Raw genomic sequence first — 27858 nt, forward strand, 5'->3', positions numbered from 1 at the left:
TTTGATGAAGATGAATACTTTTGGTGACAGACCACCCAATTTTAGGCGAGCAAGAGGCCCAACTGCCTCCCACCTTTTGCCCTACCCCTCCATTTTGTGTGCATAGGGTAAGGTGTTTCTTTTGGGGATCAAGGGGTAGTGGTCATCTAGCCCTCCAGATGGCACTCCAAATAGAGTGGTAGAAGAAAATTCCCAGAATGCTTTGCAAACTAAGCAAGTGTAACATGCAACATGGCTGCCGATGTAGGGAAAGAAGCCCATAAATTTAGTACATCTTCACAGTTAATCATGCAATTTTTTTTTAAATCCAGTGGAATACTTGAGTTTAATGTAGATGCAAAGGAATATGTAATTGGACCATTATAACAAGCATTTCATAAAAATTGCTATTCACAATGTCAGTAAAACTTCATGCAAATGATTTGTGAGTGACGGTACAGTTGTTTACTTCCATGTCCCATGAATGAAGTATGAGTAATGATCCAGCAGCAAATTTTCTGCACTTCCCCACTCATCTCATTTAGGATTGTGCGAAAGCATTGGAATGTAGTCTTAATGAGACAATCAATAAGTAGTCTTAAGGTAAATTAAAGCAAATAAAGCAAAGTTTTATTTGCTTTAATTTACCTTAAGTAGTCTTAAGGTAAAGTAAAGCAAATAAAACTTAATATTTATAACACTTAAATATAAAATAACACTTAATATAAAAATTAAAATCCATTGAAATCACCAAACTCTTGCATTCTTCTTTTGTGATGCTTTGCTGGACTTGTACCGCAGCTTCTTTCAGCTGCACCTTTTGCATACCTGAAATTGGGTGGTCTGTCACCAAAGCTGCCATGTTCCAAGTTGTTTAACATATGTAGATGTAAATATCAGAGAATGAAATACTAAATTCTAATCCATCATCTCGACTTCATGTTTTGATTTCGAACCCATCAGTGTATAACAAAAACAATATAATTGGCCTTGCAGTTCCAATACTTTTGCAGACTGTATATCAACCATTTTGTTGCAGTAACATATAATGCTCTAAAAGGAACATTTTTGTTGTTTCACAATTTCACACTTTTTTTTTTTTAATCAGGAGCAATATAGGGAAAGCAATTCTGAGCCAGCCAGCCTGCGTTTCCAAGCTCCTTTCACTGCTCCTGGACCAACGTCCATCTCCTAAGCTGGTGTTAATTATACTACAACTGTGCCGGGCTGCCCTTCCTCTTATGAGTGTGGAAGACTGTGGCAATGTGGCATTGCCTCCTTGGAGCGACTTCATCAGTGTCATAGACACTGAACAAGAAGAGGCCAATGACCCAGCATCCCGCATTGCAGCACTTCTGCTGGCTAAACTTGCAGACTATGTGGTGCCAGGTGAGAGGAGGAGTGAATAATAATAGGTGTAAATTACATTTTTTTATTAGTTTTTATTAGGGCTGTCGAAGTTAACGTGATAATAACGCATTAACGCGATCTCAATTTATCGCGATAAAAAAAAATAGTGCCATTAACGCAAATTCTAATTTGGCCCTGCGAGTCACCCGTAGTTCCTGTTGAGGCTTGTCGCGCGCTGCTTCAATAAAAGTGTGAGTGATGGAGAAAGGTCTGTTAAACGGGAAGTTTCATTTCAAAAGTAGAGTGTGATTGAGCATAGACATATAAACATAGACGCCGCCTTCTGCGTAGAATCATACGTCATCCTCGCCGCCATATTGGATGTGGCAAAGTGGAGATTCTTCAACCGTCTCTGGTATAGCGTCTAGACAGTAGCCGAGAATAAAGATGCCTCATTCATGTGCTGCGTTTAACTGTACCAACAGGTTTACCGTCCAAACGAGATCATATGGGATTACCTTTCACAGGTGAGACTGGAAAAATACTTTTCATTGTATTTGGTCATTATAACGTAATTTTACGAAAAGATTTTCCTGACTTTGTGGCTAATATGAAGTCTCGTGCATAATAGCTGCTCGGTGAAACCTGTCTCCAAACAACAAAGTATTTCCTTCGTAACTACACTGATAACACTTTGAGCTTTTGTCAAACATTGGAGCTTTGTATTCATTCTGAAGGTTTATTGTTATTAATATTGAATAAAAAGTAACTGGGATACATCATCGTTAATTATCATTCAAATTTTAGGTAAATTATTTTAATTTGCATCTTATACGGATTTTATAAGGGAAATACGGATTTTGGAGGTTGGTTATACAGGTTTGATTGACCAAAGGTTGACATGTATGTTTATAACCATCACATTAAAGGTTATGTGTTGTTTTAATGCCTGTTTGTTTCCCAAATATATACGTGTGTGTGTGTTAATGGGTGAATAAAAGGCATCGAGTTAAATATTATTGTAGAAAGGGGCTTTATGAAGTTCAGTCCATTTACTTGCATTGGTTTACGGGGAAGATTTGCCACATCCAATATGGCGGACACTCTGACGTATCCCAGCAACGGGGCCACCAGCTCAATGCGGCGTCTATGTTTATATGTCTATGGTGATTGAGTTGGTTTTGGTATGCACTTTTTTGCAAAGTGAGATTTCAGTATGCTGTAGCACTGTGATATGACACTAAATGTCTTTATTGAAGTCCAACTGCAATTTATTTTTGTTTGCACAGTACTGTCAAGTCCTATAGGCTGTGACTGCATACAACTCCAGCACAATTTAAGTTTTATTTCATTTTTATTTTCTTTTGTCACACATGTCTGAACTGAGACACAGTAGTATGTGACTACATGTTTTATATTTGAGACTACAGCTCCCTAATCCATCACAAAATCCAATTTTGTGTTTTGTATGTTCAGTACTGCCTAGTATGTGAGTGAATAAACTCCCTTACCATTTTCTCTTGTCCCAGCAGTTTTTAACAAGTACTTTTAGCATAAAATGTGTTCACCATTTTAATTGTAACATTTCACTTTAAAAGCCTTATTCATTTACATAGATTTTAAAAAATGTGATTAATCGCGATTAACTACATGAAATTCTGAGATTAATCACGATTAATTTTTTTAATCGTTTGACAGCTCTAGTTTTTATATATATATATATATATATATATATATATATATATATATACAGTGAGGCAAAAAAGTATTTAGTCAGCCACCAATTGTGCAAGTTCTCCCACTTAAAAAGATGAGAGGCCTGTAATTTTCATCATAGGTACACTTCAACTATGAGAGACAGAATGGGGGGAAAGAATCCAGGAAATCACATTGTAGGATATTTAATGAATTAATTGGTAAATTCCTCGGTAAAATAAGTATTTGGTCACCTACAAACAAGCAAGATTTCTGGCTGTCACAGACCTGTCCTCCACTTGTTACCTGTATTAATGGCACCTGTTTGAACTCATTCAGTATAAAAGATGCCTGTCCACAACCTCAAACAGTCACACTCCAAACTCCACTACGGCCAAGACCAACGAGCTGTCAAAGGACACCAGAAACAAAATTGTAGACCTGCACCAGGCTGGGAAGACTGAATCTGCAATAGGTAAGCAACTTGGTGTGAAGAAATCAACTGTGAGAGTAATTATTAGAAAATGGAAGACATACAAGACCACTGATAATCTCCCTCGATCTGGGGCTCCACGCAAGATCTCACCCCGTGGGGTCAAAATGATCACAAGAACAGTGAGCAAAAATCCCAGAACCACACGGGGAGACCTAGTGAATGACCTGCAGAGAGCTGGGACCAAAGTAACAAAGGCTACCATCAGTAACACACTACGCCACCAGGGACTCCAATCCTGCAGTGCCAGACGTGTCCCCCTGCTTAAGCCAGTACATGTTCAGGCCCGTCTGAAGTTTAATAGAGAGCATTTGAATGATCCAGAAGAGGATTGGGAGAATGTCATATGGTCAGATGAAACCAAAATAGAACTTTTTGGTAAAAACTCAATTTGTGTTTGGAGGAGAAAGAATGCTGAGTTGCATCCAAAGAACACCATACCAACTGTGAAGCATGGGGGTGGAAACATCATGCTTTGGGGCTGTTTTTCTGCAAAGCGACCAGGACGACTGATCCGTGTAAAAGAAAGAATGAATGGGGCCATGTATTGTGAGATTTTGAGTGAAAACCTCCTTCCATCAGCAAGGGCATTGAAGATAAAATGTGGCTGGGTCTTTCAGCATGACAATGATCCCAAACACACCACCCGGGCAACGAAGGAGTGGCTTCGTAAGAAGCATTTCAAGGTCCTGGAGTGGCCTAGCCAGTCTCCAGATCTCAATCCCATAGAAAATCTTTGGAGGGAGTTGAAAGTCTGTGTTGCCCAGCGACAGCCCCAAAACATCACTGCTCTAGAGGAGATCTGCATGGAGGAATGGGCCAAAATACCAGCAACAGTGTGTGAAAACCTTGTGAAGACTTACAGAAAACGTTTGACCTCAGTCATTGCCAACAAAGGGTATATAACAAAGTATTGAGATGAACTTTTGTTATTGACCAAATACTTATTTTCCACCATAATTTGCAAATAAATTCTTTAAAAATCAGACGATGTGATTTTCTGGATTTTTTTTTCTCATTTTGTCTCTCATAGTTGAGGTATACCTATGATGAAAATTACAGGCACCTCTCATCTTTTTTAGTGGGAGAACTTGCACAATTGGTGACTGACTAAATACTTTTTTGCCCCACTGTGTGTGTGTGTGTGTGTGTATATATATATATATATATATATATATATATATATATATATATATATATATATATATATATATATAAAAAATCAGGGAGAGATGTAAGTAGCAAATATCTTATCTTTGAAAGTATTCAAGATGCATAGAAAAACATCTGCTTTCAAGTTTACATACCCCTGGCAGAATTTGGTGTTTGTATGAGCACTTGGTCAGAGCAGTCTTCAACCTGCACATCGCTCCCCACCACCACAAGACCCCTAAAGCTGTGAGGGTGTCCTTTGACACAGCAAAACTGAAACATCCATCTGGCTTCATTCGTTTCCAAGAGGCACTAGAGGAGAAATTCCCCGAGGATACGAGCCTCACAGGATCCAGTACTGACAAGTGGGCACAATTCAAAGACACAGTCACAGCCACTTCCAAAGAATTGCTGGGTCCCAAAGCCCGGAAACATGAAGACTGGTTTGACCATGCTCCCATGTTAGAACTGCCTTGGACGCAAAAAAACAAGGCCTTTGCTGAATGGCAGAATGACCCTCTGTCCATATCAAAGACAGACAAGTTCAAAAACTTGCAGACCAAGGTGCAAAAAGAACCGAGGGAAATGCAGGACAGTGGTGGCAGGAAAAGGAGCAGGAAGTTCAGCTCTATGCCGACACCCACAACACAAAGCAGTTCTTCAGTGCCCTAAAGCAAGTCTTTGGTCCAACAAAATCAGGCTGCTCTCCACTATTGTCCTCAGACGGCTCGTGGCTGATCAAAGACCAGGAAGGACTGAGAAAATGCTGGGCTGAACGCTTCTCCACTTTGCTCAGCCAGCCCTCAACTGTTGAACCAACAGCACTTCAACAGATCCCTCAACAGCCTGTCCTTGAACTGGATATGCCGCCCTCAGTCAGCGAGATAGAAAAGGCCATATCATCCATGAACTCTGGCAAGGCATCAGGAAAAGATAACATTTCAGCTGAGGTCTACAAAGCAGTGGGCCCAAATGTGCTAAAAGTTTTCCAAGATGTTCTGCAAAGCATATGGATTGAGGAGAACATGCCTGAGGATTTCCGTGATGCTCTTATTGTATCCCTCTACAAGAACAAGGGAAGCAAAGCTGACTGTGGAAACTACAGGGCATATCACTTCTCTCAATAGCAGGCAAGATCCTCACTCGCATCCTCCTAAACAGACTCATCACTGTCTCTGGAAGAAATCTCCCCGAGGCGCAGTGTGGCTTTAGACCAGGGCACAGCACTGTGAACATGATATTCACTGTGAGACAGGTGCAGGAGAAATGCATCAAGCAGAACAAAGCCTTCTACTTCATCTTTTATAGACCTGATGAAGACCTTCGACACTGTTAACAGAGAGGCCCTGTGCACAGTGCTGGAAAAATATGGTTGTTTCCCAGGTTCGTGAAGATGCTCCACAATGACATGACAGCAGGTCCTCTGCAGTGGTGACCCCGCTGAAGCATTCACCATCACAAATGGTGTGAAACAGGACTGTGTTCTAGCCCTTGTCCTCTTCAACCTGTTCTTCACCTGCATGCTATCACATGCTGTTCAGAACCTGGAGGAGGGTGTCTATATCAGATACCATCTGGATGGCTCACTCTTTGATCTCGGGCACCTAAATGCTGAGACCAGAGACTCGTACTGGAAGCCCTCTTCGCTGATGACTGTGCCCTCCTGGCACATAAGAACAGAGACCTGCAGGCAATGCTCAACAAGTTTTCTGAGGCATCCAAAGCTTTTGGCCTTACCATCAGCCTAGATAAGACAGAGGTGTTGCACCAGCCAGCTCTAGACTCAGTCTCACTGGACCCAAGCATCCGCATTGATGGCACGCTGCTTAAAAACAGTGATGACTTCAAGTACTTGGGAAGTGTCTTCTTGAATGATGAATCACTGGACAGAGAGAGAACCTCCAGGATCAGCAAGGCGAGCCAGGCACTTGGAAGACTGCGCAACAGGGTACTTAACCAGCCCGGCATCAAGCTCTCCACGAAGTTAAAAGTATACAGAGCTGTTGTCCTGACATCCCTCTTCTATGGCTGCAAGACCTGGGCTCTGTACCGCAGACATATCAAACAGCTGGAGAGCTTCTGCATGCGTGCCCTTCGCACCATGCTTGGCATCTGATGGCAAGACAGAGTCACCAACCTGCAAATCCTGGAAAGGGCAGACTGCACCAGCATCGAAGTCACCCTGGTTAAATCTCAACTCCATTGGGTGGGGCACATCATCAGGATGGATGATGTGCCCCACCCAATGGAGTTGAGATTTAACCATCTCAACTAGCAACATCCCCTGCTAGTTGTTGTATGGTGAGCTAGTGGATGGCAGAAGGAAGCAAAGGTCATCCACGTAAGCGATACAAGGACACCTTGAAGGGAAATCTCCAGTGGTGCGACATCAAGCCCAGAGAACTGGAGGCACACACTGACCCATGCAGCCTCCACAAATTTTGAGGACAAACAGCGGCAGAGACTCGTCGAGGCACAAAAGAGACGCCACGGAGCACATTCAACAGCTGTCACATCATCAAAATTCCAGTGCTTCACCTGTTCAAGACTCTGTGTTTCCAGATTTGGACTGCAGAGCCACATAAGAAGCCACAAATGAATCGCACAACATAAGTCTTCTTCGGATACAAAGGACAACCAATATATCTCATCTCATTATCTCTGGCCGCTTTATCCTGTTCTACAGGGTCGCAGGCAAGCTGGAGCCTATCCCAGCTGACTACAGGCAAAAGGCAGAGTACACCCTGGACAAGTTGCCCGGTCATCACAGGGCTGACACATAGACACAAACAACCATTCACACTCACATTCACACCTACGGTCAATTTAGAGTCACCAGTTAACCTAACCTGCATGTCTTTGGACTGTGGGGGAAACCAGAGCACCCGGAGGAAACCCACGCGGGCACAGGGAGAACATGCAAATTCCGCACAGAAAGGCCCTTGCCGGCCACGGGGCTCGAACCTGGACCTTCTTGCTGTGAGGCAACAGCGCTAACCACTACACCACCGTGCCGCCCTATAACCAATATATTTGTTCTAAAAATTTTAGTTCTGTGTTTGAACCGTGCGAAGCAGTCTTGGGTGATAAAACAGTTTCAGTTTGTGTCATGATAAAGTTTCTGATGATGATGATATGCTTAGGGTGTTCAAATGTTTATCAGATTCATTATCAATTATTATTTTATCATGGTTCTTTATCATGATACAAATCATTTCATTTGTATTTTCCCATCTAACTTGCTGAAATAGCCAACAGAAGTAGCATCATTATGAAGTATGTAAGGTTGGTCAGGCTGCAGTGCCTACATGCCAGTCAGTATGATTAAGTTGATTTTTGTTGCCATTACCCTGATAAATAAAAAACACCAAGATAACAAATGGAAATAACAAAAGTTGTAACCTGTTTCATGGTTAAAGATATTATTCCTCCAAGTACAGTGGAGAAAGAAGGGTTCAGAAACTTTGTGAAAACACTTAACTTGAAATAATCTATTACCAGGAAGAAAAGATTTCTTCCAGAATGTGCTGCCACTGCTTTGAGGAATGTTGAGCAAAATTTGGATGCGGAATCCTAAGATGCATTTTATACTAATTTATCTTGTTACCTTTTCTATCTCTTTAAATGCCTATGATGTTTATGCTCAAAGTATGTTAATACATGTGAACCATGTATGTTAATACATGGTTCACAGCCTCCTCATTTACTTTATTTTTCTTTTGGTAAAGAGAATCATGTTACAAGTCAGTAAATCTACACGGGTCCAGTAAAATGCAGAAATGGCAGAAAATAGCAGAAGCAGTCTCATGTTCTAGGCAATGTTCTGCTGGGAAACATTGCCTAGAACATGAATTTTTGCCTAGAACATTGCCTAGCGCATTCATGTGTATGTACAGTGCCTTGAAAAAAGTATTCATACCCCTTGAACTTTTTCACATTTTTCCACCTTACAACCACGAACTTAAAAGTTTTTTATTGAGATTTTATGTGATAGACCAACACAGAGTAGCACATAATTGTGAAGTGAAACAAAAATGATAAATGGTCTTCAAATTTTTAAACAAATAAAAATCTGAAAAATGTGATGTGTATTAGTATTCAGCCCCCCTGCGTCAATACTTTGTAGAGCCACCTTTTGCTGCAATTACAGCTGCAAGTCTTTTGTGGTATGTCTCTACCAGCTTTGCACATCTAGACACTGAAATTTTTGCCCATTCTTCTTTGCAAAATAGCTCAAGCTCAGCCAGATTGGATGGAGAGCGTCTGTGAACATCAATTTTCAAGTCTTGCCACAGATGCTCAATGGGATTTAGGTCTGAACTTTGACTGGGCCATTCTAACACATGAATATTCTTTGATCTAAACCATTCCATTGTAGCTCTGGCTGTATGTTTAGGGTCATTGTCTTGCTGGAAGGGGAATCTCCTTCCCAGTCTCAAGTCTTTTGCAGCCTCCAACAGGTTTCCTTCCAGGATTGCCCTGTATTTAGCTCCATCCATCTTCCCATCAACTCTGACCAGCTTCCCTGTCCCTGCTGAAGAAAAGCATCCCCATAGCATGATGCTGCCACCACCATGTTTCACAGTGGGGATGGTGTGTGCAGGGTGATGAGCAGTGTTAGTTTTCCGCCACACATAGCGCTTTGCATTTAGGCCAAAAAGTTCAACTTTGGTCTCATCTGATCAAAGCACCTTCTTCCACATGTTTGCTGTGTCCCCTACATGGCTTCTGGCAAACTGCAAATGGGACTTCTTATGCCTGTCTTTCAACAATGGCTTTCTTCTTGCCACTTCTCCAGAACTTTATCCCTGACCTGCCTGGTGAGTTCTTTGGTCTTCATGATGCTGTTTGTTCTTCAGTGTTCTCTAACAAACCACTGAGGCCTTCACAGAACAAGTGTATTTATGCTGAGAGTAAATTACACACAGTAGGACTCTATTAACTAATTAGATGACTTCTGAAGGCAATTGATTGCACTGGATTGTATTTAGAGGTATCAGAGTACAGGGGGCTGAATACTAATGCACACCACATTTTTCAGATTTTTATTTGTTTAAAATTTTGAAGACCATTTATCATTTTCATTTCACTTCACAATTATGTGCTACTCTGTGTTGGTCTATCACATAAAATCTCAATAAAAAACTTTTAAGTTCGTGGTTGTAAGGTGGAAAAATGTGAAAGTTCAAGGGGTATGAATACTTTTTCAAGGCAGTGTAAAGGCCAGTTTAAGCTACTGTGTCAAATCCACGCCGTAGATAGGAAATCTGCCACAGACATCTTTGACTCTGGCCTGTGGACCACCTTGAACTTATCAGGCTGAAGAGCCAGATATCAACGATTGACCCACACATTGGCATCCTTCATGCAGTGAAGCCACTGGAGCAGGGCATGATCAGAACAGTGTGTGGAAGGGCATCCCAGCGGGTAGTATTGGAGAGTGAGGACTGCCCATTTGATGGCCAGACACTCCTCAATTGTTCTCAATCTTGCACTGAGAGCTTGTGGTTAATGTACAGCACAGGGCGCTCCTCCACCACCTCGGACAAAACTGCCCCAAGTCCCTGGTTGATGCTTCTGTCTGCATTAAGACAAAAGTCAGGGGAATGTAACAATGGCCTGCCACACATTGCAGGCTTTACCTGAGTAGAATGTTGCAAAAGCCCTGAATAACACTAACGGAAGGGTGACAAATTGGTGTAAACTGAACGGGGTGGAAAAGGGCATTTTTCATAGGATAATGGCATCAAGGGGATCTGTGAATATCCCTTTGTCAGATCCAGTTTTGAATAAATGTGAGTCATGCTGAACTGATTGAGCAGTTCATTAATACAAGGCATCAAGTGCACCTCAAATTTAGACACTGTTGACTTTTCTAAAGTCTACACAGAAATGGACTGACCCATCAGTTTTGGGGATCAAAAGCATTGAGCTGCTCCAATCATTGTGCAACTCCTCGATTATCCCCATGTCGAGCATAGTTCAGGATGAACTTAAAGCTATAGTTTTCTTGCTCATGTAGGCAATGGGGTGGCTGTGCACCAACACCCCTGGGGGCATCTTGCTGTAGTGTTCTATGCAGTGTGTACAACTGGGGAGAGGCAAGAACACATCAGAAAATCCCACCTGCGACTTATCAACCTCTGTGAGTTGGGACGGTGAGAGGTGGCCTCCACAGGGAACCGGGATGGATTGGAAGGCTACTTTTGGTCTTTTCTCCAGTCTCAGTGATGTGCCATGAATATCAACTTGGAAACCTGTCTGTCACCTCAAAAATGCCATTGCACCCTCTGCCCCTAATCGAAATCCCTGTCGAGGATGCTCTCAGGTACTACTGTCCACAATGCCATGGGGACCCCCTCATTCCATAATTTGAGCAGGTTGTATACCTGTTATACAACCGGGATTGACATTCTTGTGCCTGTCGCAAATTCTCTTGGGTTATGTAACTGTGTGTGCGTGTGTGTGTGTGTGTGGAGTTTTGTGCGCAGGTCAAGAATGTATTGAATTTCATTTTTACTATTATAAGGGCCCTCCTCCCAATTTTCCTTGATGACGTCCAGGACACCACAAAGTTTGCGAACATACAATAATTCAAATGGGGAGAACCTGGTCGAGGCTTATGGGACCTTTCATATTGAAAATAACAGCAGTTTGATCCATTTATCCCAATTTCGAGTGTCTTTGCTGACAAACTGACAAATCATGTTCTTAAGGATTTTGTTAAACTGGTTGACAAAGCAATCTGTCTGTGGGTGATAAGTGTTGGAATGGATTGATTTAAGCCCCAGGCATTTGTAGAGTTCATGAAGTGTGTGTGACACACAAATGTAGTGCCCTGATCAGTCAGGATTTTTTGGGGGAATCCTGACTCAGGAGATAATTTTAAACCTTGCCTCTGCAATGTTGCATACGGACATGTTGGCCAGTGGCATCGCTTCTGGGTATCATGTTGCATAATCCACTAGGACTAAAAGTGATGCCCCCATGCAGTCTGGTCTAATGACTCAATAAGATCCATGCCAATTCTTTCGACAAGGATCTTGATTAGGGGTAGAGGGTGCAATGGCACTTTTGAGCTGACTGGCGGGTTTACAAGTTGATATTCACAGCATGTCTCGCACAGCCGATGAACATCGCCATGAATGCACAGCCAGTAGAAGCGAGCCATGATGCGGTTCAGTGTTTTATCCTGCCCCAAGTGTCCAGCCATTGGATTATGGTGAGCAGCATAGAATAGGAGTTCCCTATGGCTCTTCAGAACCAACAACTTGGTCATCTCTTCCTGTGTCTAAGTGTCCAGTGTCATTCGATACAGCCTGTCCTTAATAATTGAAAAATACGCATGGGTGAGCACAATGTGAGACTGGAGGGTTTGACCATCTCTCACTTGGTCAAAAACATGTTTGAGTCCCATTGCATGACTGCTCCACTGACATTGATGGCCCTGGAACTGCTTCCCCGGCTAACACTGCACACATCCCACACTGTGTTTGACTACCGCTGGTGCTATCCACAAATAGGCACTTTGCGAGCATTTTAACCCTCTGGGGTCGAGAGCTTCGCCAGCGAAGCTTGGCAGGTTTAGAATAAGTAGGTCATGTATTTAGATAAATATCTTTGTCTTATACAAGCATGATAAACATACTGACAGAAACTTTATAGTTTACATTTTATGTGCCCACTGCTAAATAATATCTCATCTCATCTCATTATCTGTAGCTGCTTTATCCTGTTCTACAGGGTCGCAGGCAAGCTGGAGCCTATCCTAGCTGACTACGGGCAAAAGGCGGGGTACACCCTGGACAAGTCGCCAGGTCATCACAGGGCTGACACATAGACACAGACAACCATTCACACTCACATTCACACCTACGGTCAATTTGGAGTCACCAGTTAACTTAACCTGCATGTCTTTGGACTGTGGGGGAAACCGGAGCACCCGGAGGAAACCCACGCGGACACGGGGAGAACATGCAACTCCACACAGAAAGGCCCTTGCCGGCCACGGGGCTCAAACCCGGACCTTCTTGCTGTGAGGCGACAGCGCTAACCACTACACCACCGTGCCACCCCGCTAAATAATATATTATTATTATTATTATTATTATTATTATTATTATTATATTTAATTACCTAAATTAGATGAAACATAAAACTTGTTACTTTAGTCAAACCAGAGTCAGAGTGCTGAGCGCCCACTTACGCATTCATAAAAGACTATTCACATGGTAATAGCATGATGATCACTTTCACGCTTTCATTTTTGTTTGGTTTCTCTTTCGCGGTGGGAATGCCCACTATAAGCAGGATTAAAATATGTCAGCCACAGTTTAGGCTATTTGGAGGTAAAAACTTGCTGCAAGATAGCACGCAGATTTTACACGCTTCGGATGATTGAGGACAGTGGTTCAAATTCAGGACAGCGAATCAATTCATGATTCAATTCATGATTCAGGACAGCGATTCAATTCAGTCTTGAGAACTGCAACACTGATCATGAGCGGTGCCTTTTTTTACTTTCTCACTCCAGCTAAAGATCAGCTCGAGTAAGTGTAAATATTTCTTCTATTTCTTATGAGCATATCGGTTGATATGCATGCAGTGTAGTGCATACACAGGAAAATGACTGAGCAGTTTTTCCAGAATTAAAAGTATTTTCCTCAAAAATAGTTCATTTTGCTCCATTTTGAGTTTAGAGTGTAAAATTTGGGGTTGGAGTGGGAGCAAAATTAGAGTAATTGTGTTACAGAATAACAGAATTGGTTGTGGCTCTGAACTGAGTAAAATGGTACAAGAGTTAATTTCAGGACACACTGAATGCAGTCAAATACCCAAATAAAGTCAATGAATGATAAATGAATGAATAAATGATAAATTAATGATAAACCAGATAAATGAAGCTGTTGTAAAAAAGCAGTTTTAGACCTGTGTTGGAATGTGTGAAAAAAACCAAAAACATTACATTACCCATTGTGAAGAACCGTTTTGATCACTTGACCTGATGGGATTAAGAGTTGGCAGTGGGAGGGGTATTCACTCTTCTCATTGAATGGAATGTTTTTTTTTTCACTCTTCTCACTGAATACCCCTCCCACTGCCAACCCTTTATCCCAAAACAATAGGACATACATTTTTTTGATGGACAGTTTTTGTTTAAATCAATGGTGCATATTTAAGTTTTTGTGCTTGATACATTCCTAAAACTGAACAGAATCATCTCAAGTGATCAAAACAGTTTGTCACAATAGGTAAGGTAACGTTTTTTCACACATTCCAACACAGTTCTAAAACTGCTTTTTTACAACATCTGAATTTATCTATTATTTTTTTTTAAGTACAATCATAACATACATACTACATAGATATTATTGTAGCTGAACTTGTGCTGAATACAAAAAAGTCATATGGCTTTGAAAATGCTGCTTAGATTTGTTGAAATTTACAACAAAATCGGAGCATACCAAAATCATTAGTGTGCCAGAAAATACCCCCAGACCCAAGAGGGTTAAACCCCGGCCAATTTGTTCCCAAAATAAGCAGATGGGTGAGGTGGGATCTAACCACTGTGTCTACACTATGATTTTCTCCCCAAAGTTGCACACCAGAGAGTATTTGTGAATTTCTTCATGTATACACTACACCTTCATCACATGCTGCACCCAATGCCTTGCCTTGATCCAGGCTTTGGTGGATGGAAGTCAGGTTACAACCTAAATCCACCAACACACATGGTATGTACCCCCTTGGATACTCACCGGTATGCGGTACGTCCCAGCTCGATTGGGAGGAGGTCTGCAGCATGCCCCCACTGCCATTACATGGCACTAGTCCTGGAAGTGTCCAGGCTCCCTGCAGCACCAACATGCCAGCCCAGGCCTCATTTATGCACTTGCAACTCAGGGATCACTCACCTGGAAGAGAGAAGACACGGAGACATAAGGGGGAGGTGGGGGAGGGAAACCACTGGTTCAGGGAACTGGCTGTGGGGTAGAGTTGGCCCCTGCTTCCAGGTGAGTGATTGTTTTGAGGCCCCATCTTGGTGAGGGTGATATTTGGGAAGCTCGCGGCCACTGCAAAAACTGCTGCTGGGGTACCCACTGATGCAATCAGGATTTGGAGCACTTCTGCTGGGCCTGGAGCAGCATTTGGAAGTTGACGTCACCAGTTTCAAATCGCATCATTTATTTAATAACCTTATTACTAACCCTAAATTTGCCCTGGCCTATCTGGTTTTTTTTGGAATGTGTTGCAGGCCTGAAACACAAAAATGGAGTATATTAACAAATTAAATAAAGTTGACCAGACAAAACATGAAAAATACTTTGGGTTCATACTATCCGCAGTCAAACGAAAGTCAAAGAAAATATAGAAATCACTGCTTTCTTTTTTTAATTTGCATTTTCCATACTGTCCCAACTTTTTTTTTCTGATTTGTTCTTACTGCTTAGATGTTATGTCTTTCAAAATAATTTTTTTATTTTTATCATTATTTTTGGAAAATGTGTTTATATTGTTCTTTGCTCAATGTTTGTTACTCTTAGGCAGCCAGACTCTGCTTTCCCCTACTTCCTCTGAGCCAGATGCCAGGTTAATCTGGGCTAGCCCCATGGGCAATGTCAAGACAGACAAAGATGTTGGAGAAGAGGGAGAAGCAGTGGATGGCAAACTCTCCATATTCATACACAAGAGAGAAGACCAATCTTCCCATGAAGTACTTCAGCCATTACTCAGGTAAATAGGAGGTCCTAGACAAGAGTTGGAGCTCAAGAGGAAGGTGTACAGCAAATTCAGCTTAACCATGACATATTACTTACCCTGACAGTCACACAGTGGTGTTTTCATATTTTAAATTCAGTCAAATTAAAATTGAGCCTGATAATTTAATTATACTTTCTGATGTTGACCAGTAATGTGGAGGCCTCAGGTAATGCCTATTGTACCAGAATTATCTAAAGCTGTCTTTGATTCTTATCACCAAATAAATTCGATTTGTTTTTCCAGAATAAAATTTTGCAGACTTTGTATATCCTTACAGTGAAACTGGTTTAAAAAGTAGTATTTGTTTCGAATGAACCTATGCCTCTCTAAATGACTGTTCTGTATTATATTGATATTTTGGCGTATAATTTGATTATATCATCCAAATTACATTCAAACATCTCTGTTGTCCCTTCAAGTCAATTTTATGTGTAATGTCTCTGCAGTAGCTCAGAGGGGCGCCCTTTTCGGCTTGGTACTGGAGCCAATATGGACAAGGTGGTGAAAATGGACAGAGATATGACCAAGGTCAATTCTGCCTGCAGAATTCCAGTTAATTGCCACATTTTAACCGTGAAGTACTCATGTGTTAAAACAATTGAGTGCGACTAAATTGCTTTTGTTTTCCTATAATCAGTCAAGCAAAGCTTAATTCTTTAAAATACTGTTATTGGCTTTTTACATTTGAGCAGCATGGACTTTAATAGACTCAACATGTCATCTTTTTCTCCTTAAAGACTGGTTGCTGTGAAGTGGTCACAGAAGAGGCATCTGCAGCCCTGCGTAAGGCAATTAAGTGGGCTCAGTCAGGGCTCATTGTGAGTGTGGGGCCCCCAGTGGAAACTCTAATTCAAGAGACTTCAGGGGGAAGTGCCACTGGAGACAAGAAGAAAAGTGCCCAGAGTGCAGTATGCAGAGACAGAAATGCAGAACTGTCCAGGTAGAAAATATTTAGTAAAATATAAGATTTGCTCCATGGTTTGCTCAGGTAAAAGATTTGGGCTATTGTTTGATGATGAATTATTGAGAGTGAAATAATTTTTGTCCTACATTTAAGGTGAAAATGTCCTGCACTCAAACATATTTTTGTTGGACATCAGCCCTGTTTGATACTTTTATGACAGCTATGTACTATGCATTCACATGCCCTCATCAGTATCTTACTGTGGTAATATTTAATTTGATGAAACTCTTTTCCCTCTAATATAGGTGCATAAACAAAAAGGAAAAAAAAACTTGATAAATCAGCAAGCAGGAAATCAGCTAATAATAATAATAATAATAATAATAATAATCTTTACATTGGCTCATTACTTAACATTTTGGGATGAGCCTTAAGAGCACTTATACTTTAGTGTGTTCACAACAGGACATGTTCCTCTACTGTGCAAAGCATCTAATCCCTGGAGCCATATCTATTTTCAGTATTGCTTTCTCTCATCTAAGGTCTGACCCAGTCCGTCCATTTATCAGTGGTCATGTAGCAAACAGCATGGCTGCTGAAGTCATTGCTTTGCTGCATAGTCTTCTTACAGCACCAGAGTCAAACACTGCTCAGATATGGACAACTACAGCAGAAAAGGTTGGCACTCAGTTTAATATACAAAATAGTTTATTCTAATACATCCATTAAATGTGATTTCTGAATCTTTTTTTTATTTTTCCATTTAAAATATTCATTTTATTTGTTTGTTTGCACAGAACTGTTAAACATCTTTCTCCCTTTATTCATACCTGGTCTTGCATACACTTACTCAGGTACTGTCCAGGGCCCTGATGTACATACCTCAGCTGGGTAAATATGCGGAGAGCATCTTAGAGAGTGGAACTAGCAGTGGCAGAAAACTATCCAAGCTGCAAGCAATCGGCAGACAGGCTGTGGCAGCCTTGTGTGCTCTGGGTGGCTTCAAAGAGACCATCAAAATTGGATCAGAGGTTCAGGTTAGACCTCAAAGTGGCACATAAAATAGCTCAGAACTCCAGAGGCTTCTCCTTATCTTAACTTTTTGTAATAAAAATATTCTACTACTAAATAATAATAAAGTATTTTTTCACCGTTTCAACAATCTAGCCCTTATTTATCACTTATAGGTAATAGGTAAGGGATTGCAGGGCAGTGTTGGAGTGGTCATTTCCATTAATGAGCAGGAAGGCATTGCTACAGTCAAGTTCCCCTCCTGTGATTATCGCCGTGACTGTAAGGCCTCTGACATCTTGAATGTACCCATCTCCCGCCTCTCAACACTACGATCAGAGGTAAGATTTTAACACCGAGACTAGCACAGTAAATGGTAGTGAAGACGTTTCATGCGTGGTAAACACAAATTGTGATAGAGAGAAAGAGACAGAAACCTGTGTTTTAAGAAGATGCAGTCAACAGAATTATTTGCATCCTTCATAGATTACCAAAACTGAAAAACTGGTGCAGATATACCAAGCCATACCCTGACCACCTTCTAAAGCTGATGTCCAAATTATTAGGTGTGAAGCTCTTCATAGATCCAACGCTGATTAATAGTGATATTTGTGTCGGTAATCCAAAAGTTGACTGTATTTTAATCCAAATTTTAAGAGTGTTCTTAGTCCAAGTTGCCATTTCCTTTATGGGAACTTCCAGGGAGGGTAGGTCTTGCAGAGACTTTAGTGAGCATAGACCTTTTTCTATGTTAAGCCAACATGTACCTATATTGTTCTGAAGCCACGCTATCATCGGCTTCATTTGTGCAGCCCAGAAATAATATTTTTGATTGGGAAGTTTAAGGCCGCCGTTTGATTTAGATAACTGTAGGGTTTTTGTTGTTGAATTCTAGGGTGCTTTTTTTGCCATATAAATCTTGACATTTTCTCCAAATTATCGAATGTAGATTTTGGAATTTCTATAGGTAACATTTGAAACAAGTAAAGTAATCTGGGCAGAATGTTCATATGGATACTTTCAACGCACCCCAGCAGAGACAGGGGGAGCATAGACCACCATTCTAGATCGTTATTAATGCTCCGAATTATTTTACTATAATTAGCGTCAAACAGATTCTGCAGAGATGGGGGAATATATATACCTAGATATTTAATACCTTCCACGGGCCATCTAAATCCACTCTGAAGCTTTACTCTATGTGGGATCGTGCCATTTATATCCATAGCCATAGTTTTCTCCACATTTACCTTGTATCCTGAATAAAACCCAAACTTGGAAATTTGACTTTTTAAACGTGGGATCGTTAATGCAGGTTTTGTCAAATACAGAATTACATCAGCATAAAGCGATAATTTGTGTTCCTCTCCATTAATTACAATTCCTTTTATATCATCATCATCTCTGATGAGTTGGGCCAACGGTTCGATACTAATAGCAAATAGTAAAGGTGATAAAGAGCAGCCTTGTCTGCATCTACGTTCCAAAGTGAATCTCTCAGATCTATAGCCATTAACATTGACAGCAGCCTGTGGTGACGAGTACAATGTTTGTATCCAAGTTATAAAGTTAGGACCGAATCTAAATCGCTTTAATGTTTAAAATAAATACTGCCATGATACATGGTCGAATGCCTTTTGGGCATCAAAGGATATAATTACTGATTCTAATTTCTTATCTTGCTGATGAGATATCATATTTAGTAAACGGCGTACATTATCTCCATAATATCTCCCAGTGATGAATCCAGTCTGGTCAGGGTGGATTACAACCCCGATTCCAAAAAAGTTGGGACAAAGTACAAATTGTAAATAAAAACGGAATGCAATAATTTACAAATCTCAAAAACTGATATTGTATTCACAATAGAACATAGACAACATATCAAATGTTGAAAGTGAGACATTTTGAAATGTCATGCCAAATACTGGCTCATTTGAAATTTCATGACAGCAACACATCTCAAAAAAGTTGGGACAGGGGCAATAAGAGGCTGGAAAAGTTAAAGGTACAAAAAAGGAACAGCTGGAGGACCAAATTGCAACTCATTAGGTCAATTTGGCAATAGGTCATTAACATGACTGGGTATAAAAAGAGCATCTTGGAGTGGCAGCGGCTCTCAGAAGTAAAGATGGGAAGAGGATCACCAATCCCCCTAATTCTGCGCCGACAAATAGTGGAGCAATATCAGAAAGGAGTTTGACAGTGTAAAATTGCAAAGAGTTTGAACATATCATCTACAGTGCAAAATATCATCAAAAGATTCAGAGAATCTGGAACAATCTCTGTGCATAAGCAGGGTTCCCGCGGGTCCTTAAAAAGTCTTAAATACAACTTTTGGTTTTCAAGGCCTAAAAACGTCTTAAATTGTTTGGAATGACTGGAATTTTCGAAAGGGAGGTATTAAATTTAATATTGGACTGAACGAGTGAAATGTCTCCATCCGGTTTGGGGTATTTTTTTAACCATAATTTTAAAAGTGACCAGCGTACCTTTTGGGGGCAGCATTGGTTCTGTGCGTTCTGTGCATTCCGTAGATCAAGAACTAACGTTAGGAGGCTACTGGAGGAAGTGTGGTGTGGTGGTTGTGAAGAGTGAGAGATACGCGGGTAGCTTACGCGGGCGCTAGAAAGCGTTGATAATTATGGGAAGATGTCTGTTTAACGACAAGTGGTTGGGGGATGACAAATACCCCCAAAATAATAAGAAGAATCGTTTGCAATAAAAAGCGCTGGATCGCACAAATGTATTTAAAGACAGTAACGCAGCACTGGGACACGGCGGACTGGGAAACTGGGTTTTCACGGACTCGAGGCGCGCGCGTGTTAGAGGTCAAGCGCTCCGAAGTGAAACACAGGGGGGGTTCGCGCATGCGAACAAGAGTCAGGTGGAAAATGGGACTTATAGGACATAATACTACTAATAATAATGATTAGCATCATTTTTTACATAATTAACATTGTTTATTGTACTAAGTTTAATATAAATATATAAACAACCTTTATTTCAAAACTCAATTAAAAAGATCTCCAGAAAATACAAGAATTCTAAATATAGTACAATATAAATAATTTGTACAAAGTTTTTTAGTTTTATTACTTATCGTCTACAACAGTGTTTTTAATATAATAAGAATAATAACCACTAATAATTAGTAGTAATAGTTATTATTGATTATTAATCATTACTACTTATGAATTAGTGATTAATAAGTACTAGGGATTATTAAATGTTATAAAATTAAGTTATTAAAAATTATTGCAAATAAGTATTAAAAAGTAGTAATTGGTAGAATGCAAACAAATACTCATGGATTATAGATAATTTTTTTAAATAGTGAACATTGATATAAAATAACTGTACTACTACTAATAATAAACAATAATACTACGAGTAATACTTGTTGTTAATGTTATCAGTTCAATTGTTATATCAATGTTCACTATTAAAAACAAATTATCTATAATCCATGAATAATTGCATCACTACTACTACTAATAATAATAACTACTTTTTAAATAATTTTAACTAATCTTGTAACTCAATTTTATAGCATTTTAATAATCACTACTTATTATTTTAGTATAATTTAGTAGTTGATAATAATTACTACTTATTATTAAATTATATTTTGATAATCACTGCTTAAGTAGTCATTAATAATACTGAATTATAATAATTGCTACTCTATTAATTAATATAGCTAATAAGTAGTGATTAAAATGTTATAAAATTGAGTTACTTTTTTAAAATTATTATTAAAAAGTAGTTATTATTATTATTATTATTATTATTAGTAGTAGTAGTAGTAGTAATACAAACAATTATTCATGGATTATAGATAATGATTATTTTTGAATAATGAACATTGATATAACAATTGCACTGATAATTAGTTTACAGTTATTACAACACATTGATTAATATTGATAATGGTTATGAAAGGTGACAGTTGTTTTTCTGTGTTTAATGTAACGCTCTGATTGTATGACTGCATAAACAGGTTTATGCTGTTACCTGCTATAATGCAGAAAATACTCGAGAACTTCCTCAGGCAGCTGTATACTGTACGACACTCAGACTGATTTTGCTGTCGGACACAAAATCACACATCATCAAAGATAATCTTTGGGGATTGAAATAATGCCAGTTAAGGTTGTTCAGCTGGTTCTACTTGCCGTTTATTGTTTTCGTTTTTGAAATGATTCATGGTGTTTTCTCCAGTAAACACCAGTCTTCTCCTTGCTGCTACAGTAGTTCTGCAGGCCCAAAACACATGACTTTGCTTCAGCTGTTTGCATGTCTAACAGTTGCCTTTGATGCACCCTGTTGTTCACCAATTGTGTGCATTCTTCTTAAAGTTAGTAAAAAAAAAAAAAACTATTGCAGAAAACAGTTTTAAGTTGTCATATTTATCATTTTCTTTGCCATGGTACAGTCTTAATTTTTCCATTTAGAGGTCTTGAAAAGGTCTTAAAAGTATTTAAATTTGTACTTGAAAAATGTGCAGATACCCTGATAAGGGTCAAGGCCAGAAAACCATACTGGGTGCCCGTGATCTTAGGGCCCTTAGACGGCACTGCATCACATACAGGCATGCTTCTGTATTGGAAATCACAAAATGGGCTCAGGAATATTTCCAGAGAACATTATCTGTGAACACAATTCACCATGCCATCCGCTGTTGCCAGCTAAACCAGCTAATAGTTCAAAGAAGAAGCCGTATCTAAACATGATCCAGAAGCGCAGACGTCTTCTCTGGGCCAAGGCTCATTTAAAATGGACTGTGGCAAAGTGGAAAACTGTTCTGTGGTCAGATGAATCAAAATTTGAAGTTCTTTATGGAAATCAGGGACGCCATGTCATTCGGACTAAAGAGGAGAAGGACGACCCAAGTTGTTATCAGTGCTCAGTTCAGAAGCCTGCATCCCTGATGGTATGGGGTTGCATTAGTGTGTGTGGCATGGATAGCTTACACATCTGGAAAGACACAATCGATGCTGAAAGGTATATCCAGGTTCTAGAGCAACATATGCTCCCATCCAGATGACATCTCTTTCAGGGAAGACCTTGCATTTTCCAACATGACAATGCCAAACCACATACTGCATCAATTACAGCATCATGGCTGCGTAGAAGAAGGGTCCGGGTACTGAACTGGCCAGCCTGCAGTCCAGATCTATCACCCATAGAAAACATTTGGCGCATCATAAAATGGAAGATACGACAAAAAAGACCTAAGACAGTTGAGCAACTAGAATCCTACATTAGACAAGAATGGGTTAACATTCCTATCCCTAAACTTGAGCAATTTGTCTCCTCAGTCCCCAGACGTTTACAGACTGTTGTAAAGAGAAAAGGGGATGTCTCACAGTGGTAAACATGGCCTTGTCCCAACTTTTTTGAGATGTGTTGTCATGAAATTTAAAATCACCTAATTTTTCTCTTTAAATGATACATTTTCTCAGTTTAAACATTTGATATGTCATCTATGTTCTATTCTGACTAAAATATGGAATTTTGAAACTTCCACATCATTGCATTCCGTTTTTATTTATAATTTGTACTTTGTCACAACTTTTTTGGAATCGGGGTTGTATTTGAGTGATTATCTGATTAACTCGCCTGGCCAAGACTGCCGTCAATATACGCAAGTCCCCATTCAGCAGTGATATTGGTCTGTAGGATTGACATTCAGTGGGATCTTTACCTTCCTTATGGATCACCATTATAGTCGCCTCATTCCAGAATGGTGCCATAATTTTTGATTCAAGTGCATGACGGTATGCCTTTAGTAACAACGGTGATAGCAAATCTTTGAATGTCCTGTAAAATTCATTAATATATCCATCTGGGGAGTTTGCATGTTCTCCTCGGGTTTCCTCCGGGTGCTCCGGTTTCCCCCACAGTCCAAAGACATGCAGGTTAGGTTAACTGGTGATTCTAAATTTGACCGTAGGTGTGAATGGTTGTCTGTGTCTGTCAGCCCTGTGATGACCTGGCGACTTGTCCAGGGTATACCCCGCCTTTTGCCCGTAGTCAGCTGGGATAGGCTCCAGCTTGCCTGCGACCCTGTAGAACAGGATAAAGCAGCTACAGGTAATGAGATGAGATGAGATATCCATCTGGACCTGGGCTTTTATTGTTTTTGAGAGATGAAATCACCTGCATGATCTCCCATTCTTCAGTTGGCCTATCTAACTCTTCTGCTGCAGACCCTGTCAATTCAGGCAATTTTATGTGGTCCAGAAACTCTGCAAGTTTCGTATCATCCGAGCAAGTGTCTGTATTCTTATATAAGCCTTTATAAAACTCTGCAAAGGATTCTGCTATTCTATCAGGTTTTGTAGCAAAGGTATCCTGTAACTTTACTCTCTGTACCATGTTGGATGCTTGCCGTTTTCTTAAATTAAGGCTACGTTCACACTGCAGGCTGAAGTGACTCAAATCCGATCTTTTCGCCCATATGTGACCTGTATCCGATCTTTTATTGACAATATGAACGACACAGATCCGATTTTTTCAAATCCGACCCAGGCCGTTTGGATATGTGGTCCTAATTCCGATTCCTATCCGCTCTTTTCATATGCGACTTCAGTCTGAACCGCCAGGTCGCATTCATCCGACTTACACGTCATCAACAAGCCACAAACGTCACTATTCTGCGCTGAAGTAGGCGGCGGGTCTCTCAAAAAAAGTTACAACAACATGACGCATAATCACGGGCGCAGATAGAGGGTGGGACTCGTCCCACCCAGATTTAAATTCACCTCGTTCGGTCCCCCCCACTTATAGGGAGGAAAAAACGTCTATGCTGTCTTTCTTTGCATAAGGCAAACCTCACGGAAAAATCAAAAGACTAATTACCATTCGGTTTATTGAGGTGCACAGCAGTATATACATAGTTGCAACAACTCACATAAAACAAAGACTGATATTCGGTTGGTTGAGCTGCGCAGAATGCACAGGTTGCGAGCTCGAGCTTGGTTGCTATGGTAACCCACAACAAGTTTGACAGGCATATCGGGGTTGGGGTTGGTTTGCTGGCAGCTTTGTCCCCCCCAGTTCAAAAAACGTATCTGCGCCCCTGCGCATGACATCAATGCGAGGGACGCTTCGGGCTGTGAAGGTTCTGAATCTTCTCAATGGAAGGACGCAGAGGTTAGGGAGCTGATTTCAAGCTAGATTGGATGGGTCATACCGCAACCGGGCGGTTTTACTTCCGTAAACACTGGCCATGCTCACTGCGTGTGACGTCGTCGTATCCTGCAATGCGCATGCGGAACACTTTTAGGTCGCTTTTCGTTCATACTGAGGATCACATACAAGTCGCATATATTTGTTAATGTGAACGACCTCACAAAAAAATCGGATTTCACAAAAAAATCGGAATTGAGCATTAAGCCTTGCAGTGTGAACGTAGCGTTAATGCTAATCATCTACAACCCCGATTCCAAAAAAGTTGGGACAAAGTACAAATTGTAAATAAAAATGGAATGCAATAATTTACAAATCTCAAAAACTGATATTGTATTCACAATAGAACATAGACATATCAAATGTCGAAAGTGAGACATTTTGAAATTTCATGCCAAATATTGGCTCATTTGAAAATTCATGACAGCAACACATCTCAAAAAAGTTGGGACAGGGGCAATAAGAGGCTGGAAAAGTTAAAGGTACAAAAAAAGGAACAGCTGGAGGACCAAATTGCAACTCATTAGGTCAATTGGCAATAGGTCATTAACATGACTGGGTATAAAAAGAGCATCTTGGAGTGGCAGCGGCTCTCAGAAGTAAAGATGGGAAGAGGATCACCAATCCCCCTAATTCTGCGCCGACAAATAGTGGAGCAATATCAGAAAGGAGTTCGACAGTGTAAAATTGCAAAGAGTTTGAACAGATCATCATCTACAGTGCACAATATCATCAAAAGATTCAGAGAATCTGGAAGAATCTCTGTGCGTAAGGGTCAAGGCCGGAAAACCATACTGGGTGCCCGTGATCTTCGGGCCCTTAGACGGCACTGCATCACATACAGGCATGCTTCTGTATTGGAAATCACAAAATGGGCTCAGGAATATTTCCAGAGAACATCATCTGTGAACACAATTCAAATCAAATCAAGTTTCAAGTTTATTTGTACAGCGCTTTTAACAATAAACATTGTCGCAAAGCAGCTTTACAGAATTTGAATGACTTAAAACATGAGCTAATTATATCCCTAATCTATCCCCAATGAGCAAGCCTGTGGCGACGGTGGCAAGGAAAAACTCCCTCAGACGACATGAGGAAGAAACCTCGAGAGGAACCAGACTCAAAAGGGAACCCATCCTCATTTGGGCAACAACAGACAGCCTGACTATAATATTAACAGTTTTAACAGGTATAACCCTCAAGTGTCCTCATGGGGCCGTCCTTCACAGGAGTGGGGCGATAAAACTCTGACCAGACACAGGGCACCAGGATGGATCAAGCAGGTCCGAGGGGCAGAAGAGGCCAGCATCTCAATCCCAGGATCAACATGTAACTCAGAGGGACAGATGGGGGGGGGGAGAGAGAGAGAGAAAGAAAACATGTTGTTAGGTATGCCCTAAAAATGACAAGTATTAAATCTGTGTGGTAGGCTCGCAGAGACGAGAGTCTTTACATCAGGCATGACACACAATGGCATGTTAATATGGTAAAAAAAATATATCATGACCTGCTCTGGCTGGATGCTTGATTGGGTGATGGGAGCACACTCCTCAGCAATGATGAGATGCAGATGGGACCCTTAGGCCTGGCCAAGACAATTCAGTTACATTTCACCGGGTCTGGGACATGCGACAGAATGTCTGACGGCCGATTCCCTGCAGGCTACGATAGCCAGTCGAGGTCCCCACCGTCTCCACCAAAAGATTTCCTGTTGACTCCATGTAACTCAGAGGGACAGATTTGGAGGGGGGGGGGGAGAGAAAGAAAACACAGGTGGTTAGGTATGCCCAATGTCACCTGAATAAGTAGGAACAGTATACATATTGCACCGAGTACAAGCAGGGACTCCGGCAACTAACTATGACAGCATAACTAAAAGGAGAGAGCCAGAAGGTAACACAGGCATGAGGGAGCCCCGGGACATAAAGCAGCCAGCCACTGCACCGTCAACAAACTCGAGTGAGCAAGCGAGTGGGGACTGACAGCATCCATACATCCCAGTTTACCAAAACACTCTATGTCTGAGGACCCTCCAGATCTACTCCTTTACCTCATAAACACCATTAACAAAAGGCTTGACTAAACAGATATGTTTTCAGCCTAGACTTAAATGCTGAGACTGTGTCTGATTCCCGAACATTACTTGGAAGGCTGTTCCATAACAGTGGGGCTTTGTAAGAAAAGGCTCTGCCCCCTGATGTAGCCTTCACTATACGAGGTACCAGCAGATAGCCTGCACCTTTTGATCTAAGTAGGCATGGCGGGTCATAGAGGAGCAGAAGTTCACTCAGGTACTGTGGTGCAAGACCATTTAGTGCTTTAAAGGTCAATAGTAGTATTTTATAATCAATACGAAATTTGATTGGGAGCCAATGCAGTGTGGATAAGACAGGCGTGATGTGGTCATATTTTCTAGTTCTAGTAAGGACTCTTGCTGCGGCATTTTGAACTAACTGGAGCTTGTTTATGCACTTATTGGAACATCCAGACAGTAAGGCATTACAATAATCCAACCTGGAGGTAACGAAAGCATGGACTAGTTTTTCTGCATCATGCAATGACATTAAATTTCTTATCTTTGCAATATTTCTGAGATGAAAGAAAGCTATCCGGGTGATGTTATCAATGTGAGTTTCGAATGAAAGACTGGGGTCAATAATCACTCCGAGGTCTTTTACTGCTGCACGTGAAGAAACAGAAAGGCCATCCAGAGTTACTGTGTAATCAGAAAACTTACTTCTAGCTGTATGTGGTCCTAGCACAAGTACTTCAGTCTTGTCAGAGTTAAGCAGAAGGAAATTTATAAGCATCCAGTGTCTAATGTCCTTAACACATTCCTCAATTTTATTAAGCTGGTGTCTCTCATCAGGTTTTGCAGAGACATACAACTGTGTGTCATCAGCATAACAGTGGAAACTAATACAATGTTTACGAATAATATCGCCCAGAGGTAACATATATAGAGAAAAAAGCAGTGGACCCAAGACAGAACCTTGTGGAACACCAAACTTTACCTCGGTACGTCTAGAAATATCACCATTTATATCAACATACTGATAACGATCAGTTAGATAAGACCTGAGCCAGGAGAGGGCCATTCCCTTAACTCCCACAACATTTTCTAGTCTATCCAGAAGAATGGAATGATCAATGGTATCAAATGCTGCACTAAGGTCAAGCAACACAAGTAGCGAGACACAGCCCTGATCAGACGCCAACAGTAGGTCGTTTACTACTTTAACCAGTGCTGTCTCTGTGCTATGATGAGGTCTAAATCCTGACTGATACATTTCATGGATGTTATTCCCATGTAAAT

At 40.7% G+C, this 27858-nt stretch overlaps 1 protein-coding gene across 11 annotated transcripts in view; it reads left to right on the forward strand.

Annotated features, from left to right (window-relative positions):
* Nucleotides 1-27858, forward strand: part of LOC132872214 (probable E3 ubiquitin-protein ligase HECTD4) — an 868395-nt gene that overhangs the window by 573268 nt on the left and 267269 nt on the right. For all 11 annotated transcript variants that reach the window (XR_009651396.1, XR_009651397.1, XM_060906858.1 and 8 more), the window contains exons 36-42: nucleotides 1088-1368; nucleotides 15214-15403; nucleotides 15877-15958; nucleotides 16168-16370; nucleotides 16877-17012; nucleotides 17189-17371; nucleotides 17522-17686. Coding sequence is in view for 9 of the 11 variants with exons in the window: in XM_060906858.1 (XP_060762841.1) it covers nucleotides 1088-1368; nucleotides 15214-15403; nucleotides 15877-15958; nucleotides 16168-16370; nucleotides 16877-17012; nucleotides 17189-17371; nucleotides 17522-17686 (1240 nt within the window). In the remaining 2 variants the exon portion in view is untranslated. The remainder of the gene's footprint in view (nucleotides 1-1087; nucleotides 1369-15213; nucleotides 15404-15876; nucleotides 15959-16167; nucleotides 16371-16876; nucleotides 17013-17188; nucleotides 17372-17521; nucleotides 17687-27858) is intronic.

Source organism: Neoarius graeffei, chromosome 24, assembly GCF_027579695.1.
Source record: "Neoarius graeffei isolate fNeoGra1 chromosome 24, fNeoGra1.pri, whole genome shotgun sequence".
In the NCBI taxonomy this organism is placed as follows: Eukaryota; Metazoa; Chordata; class Actinopteri; order Siluriformes; family Ariidae; genus Neoarius; species Neoarius graeffei.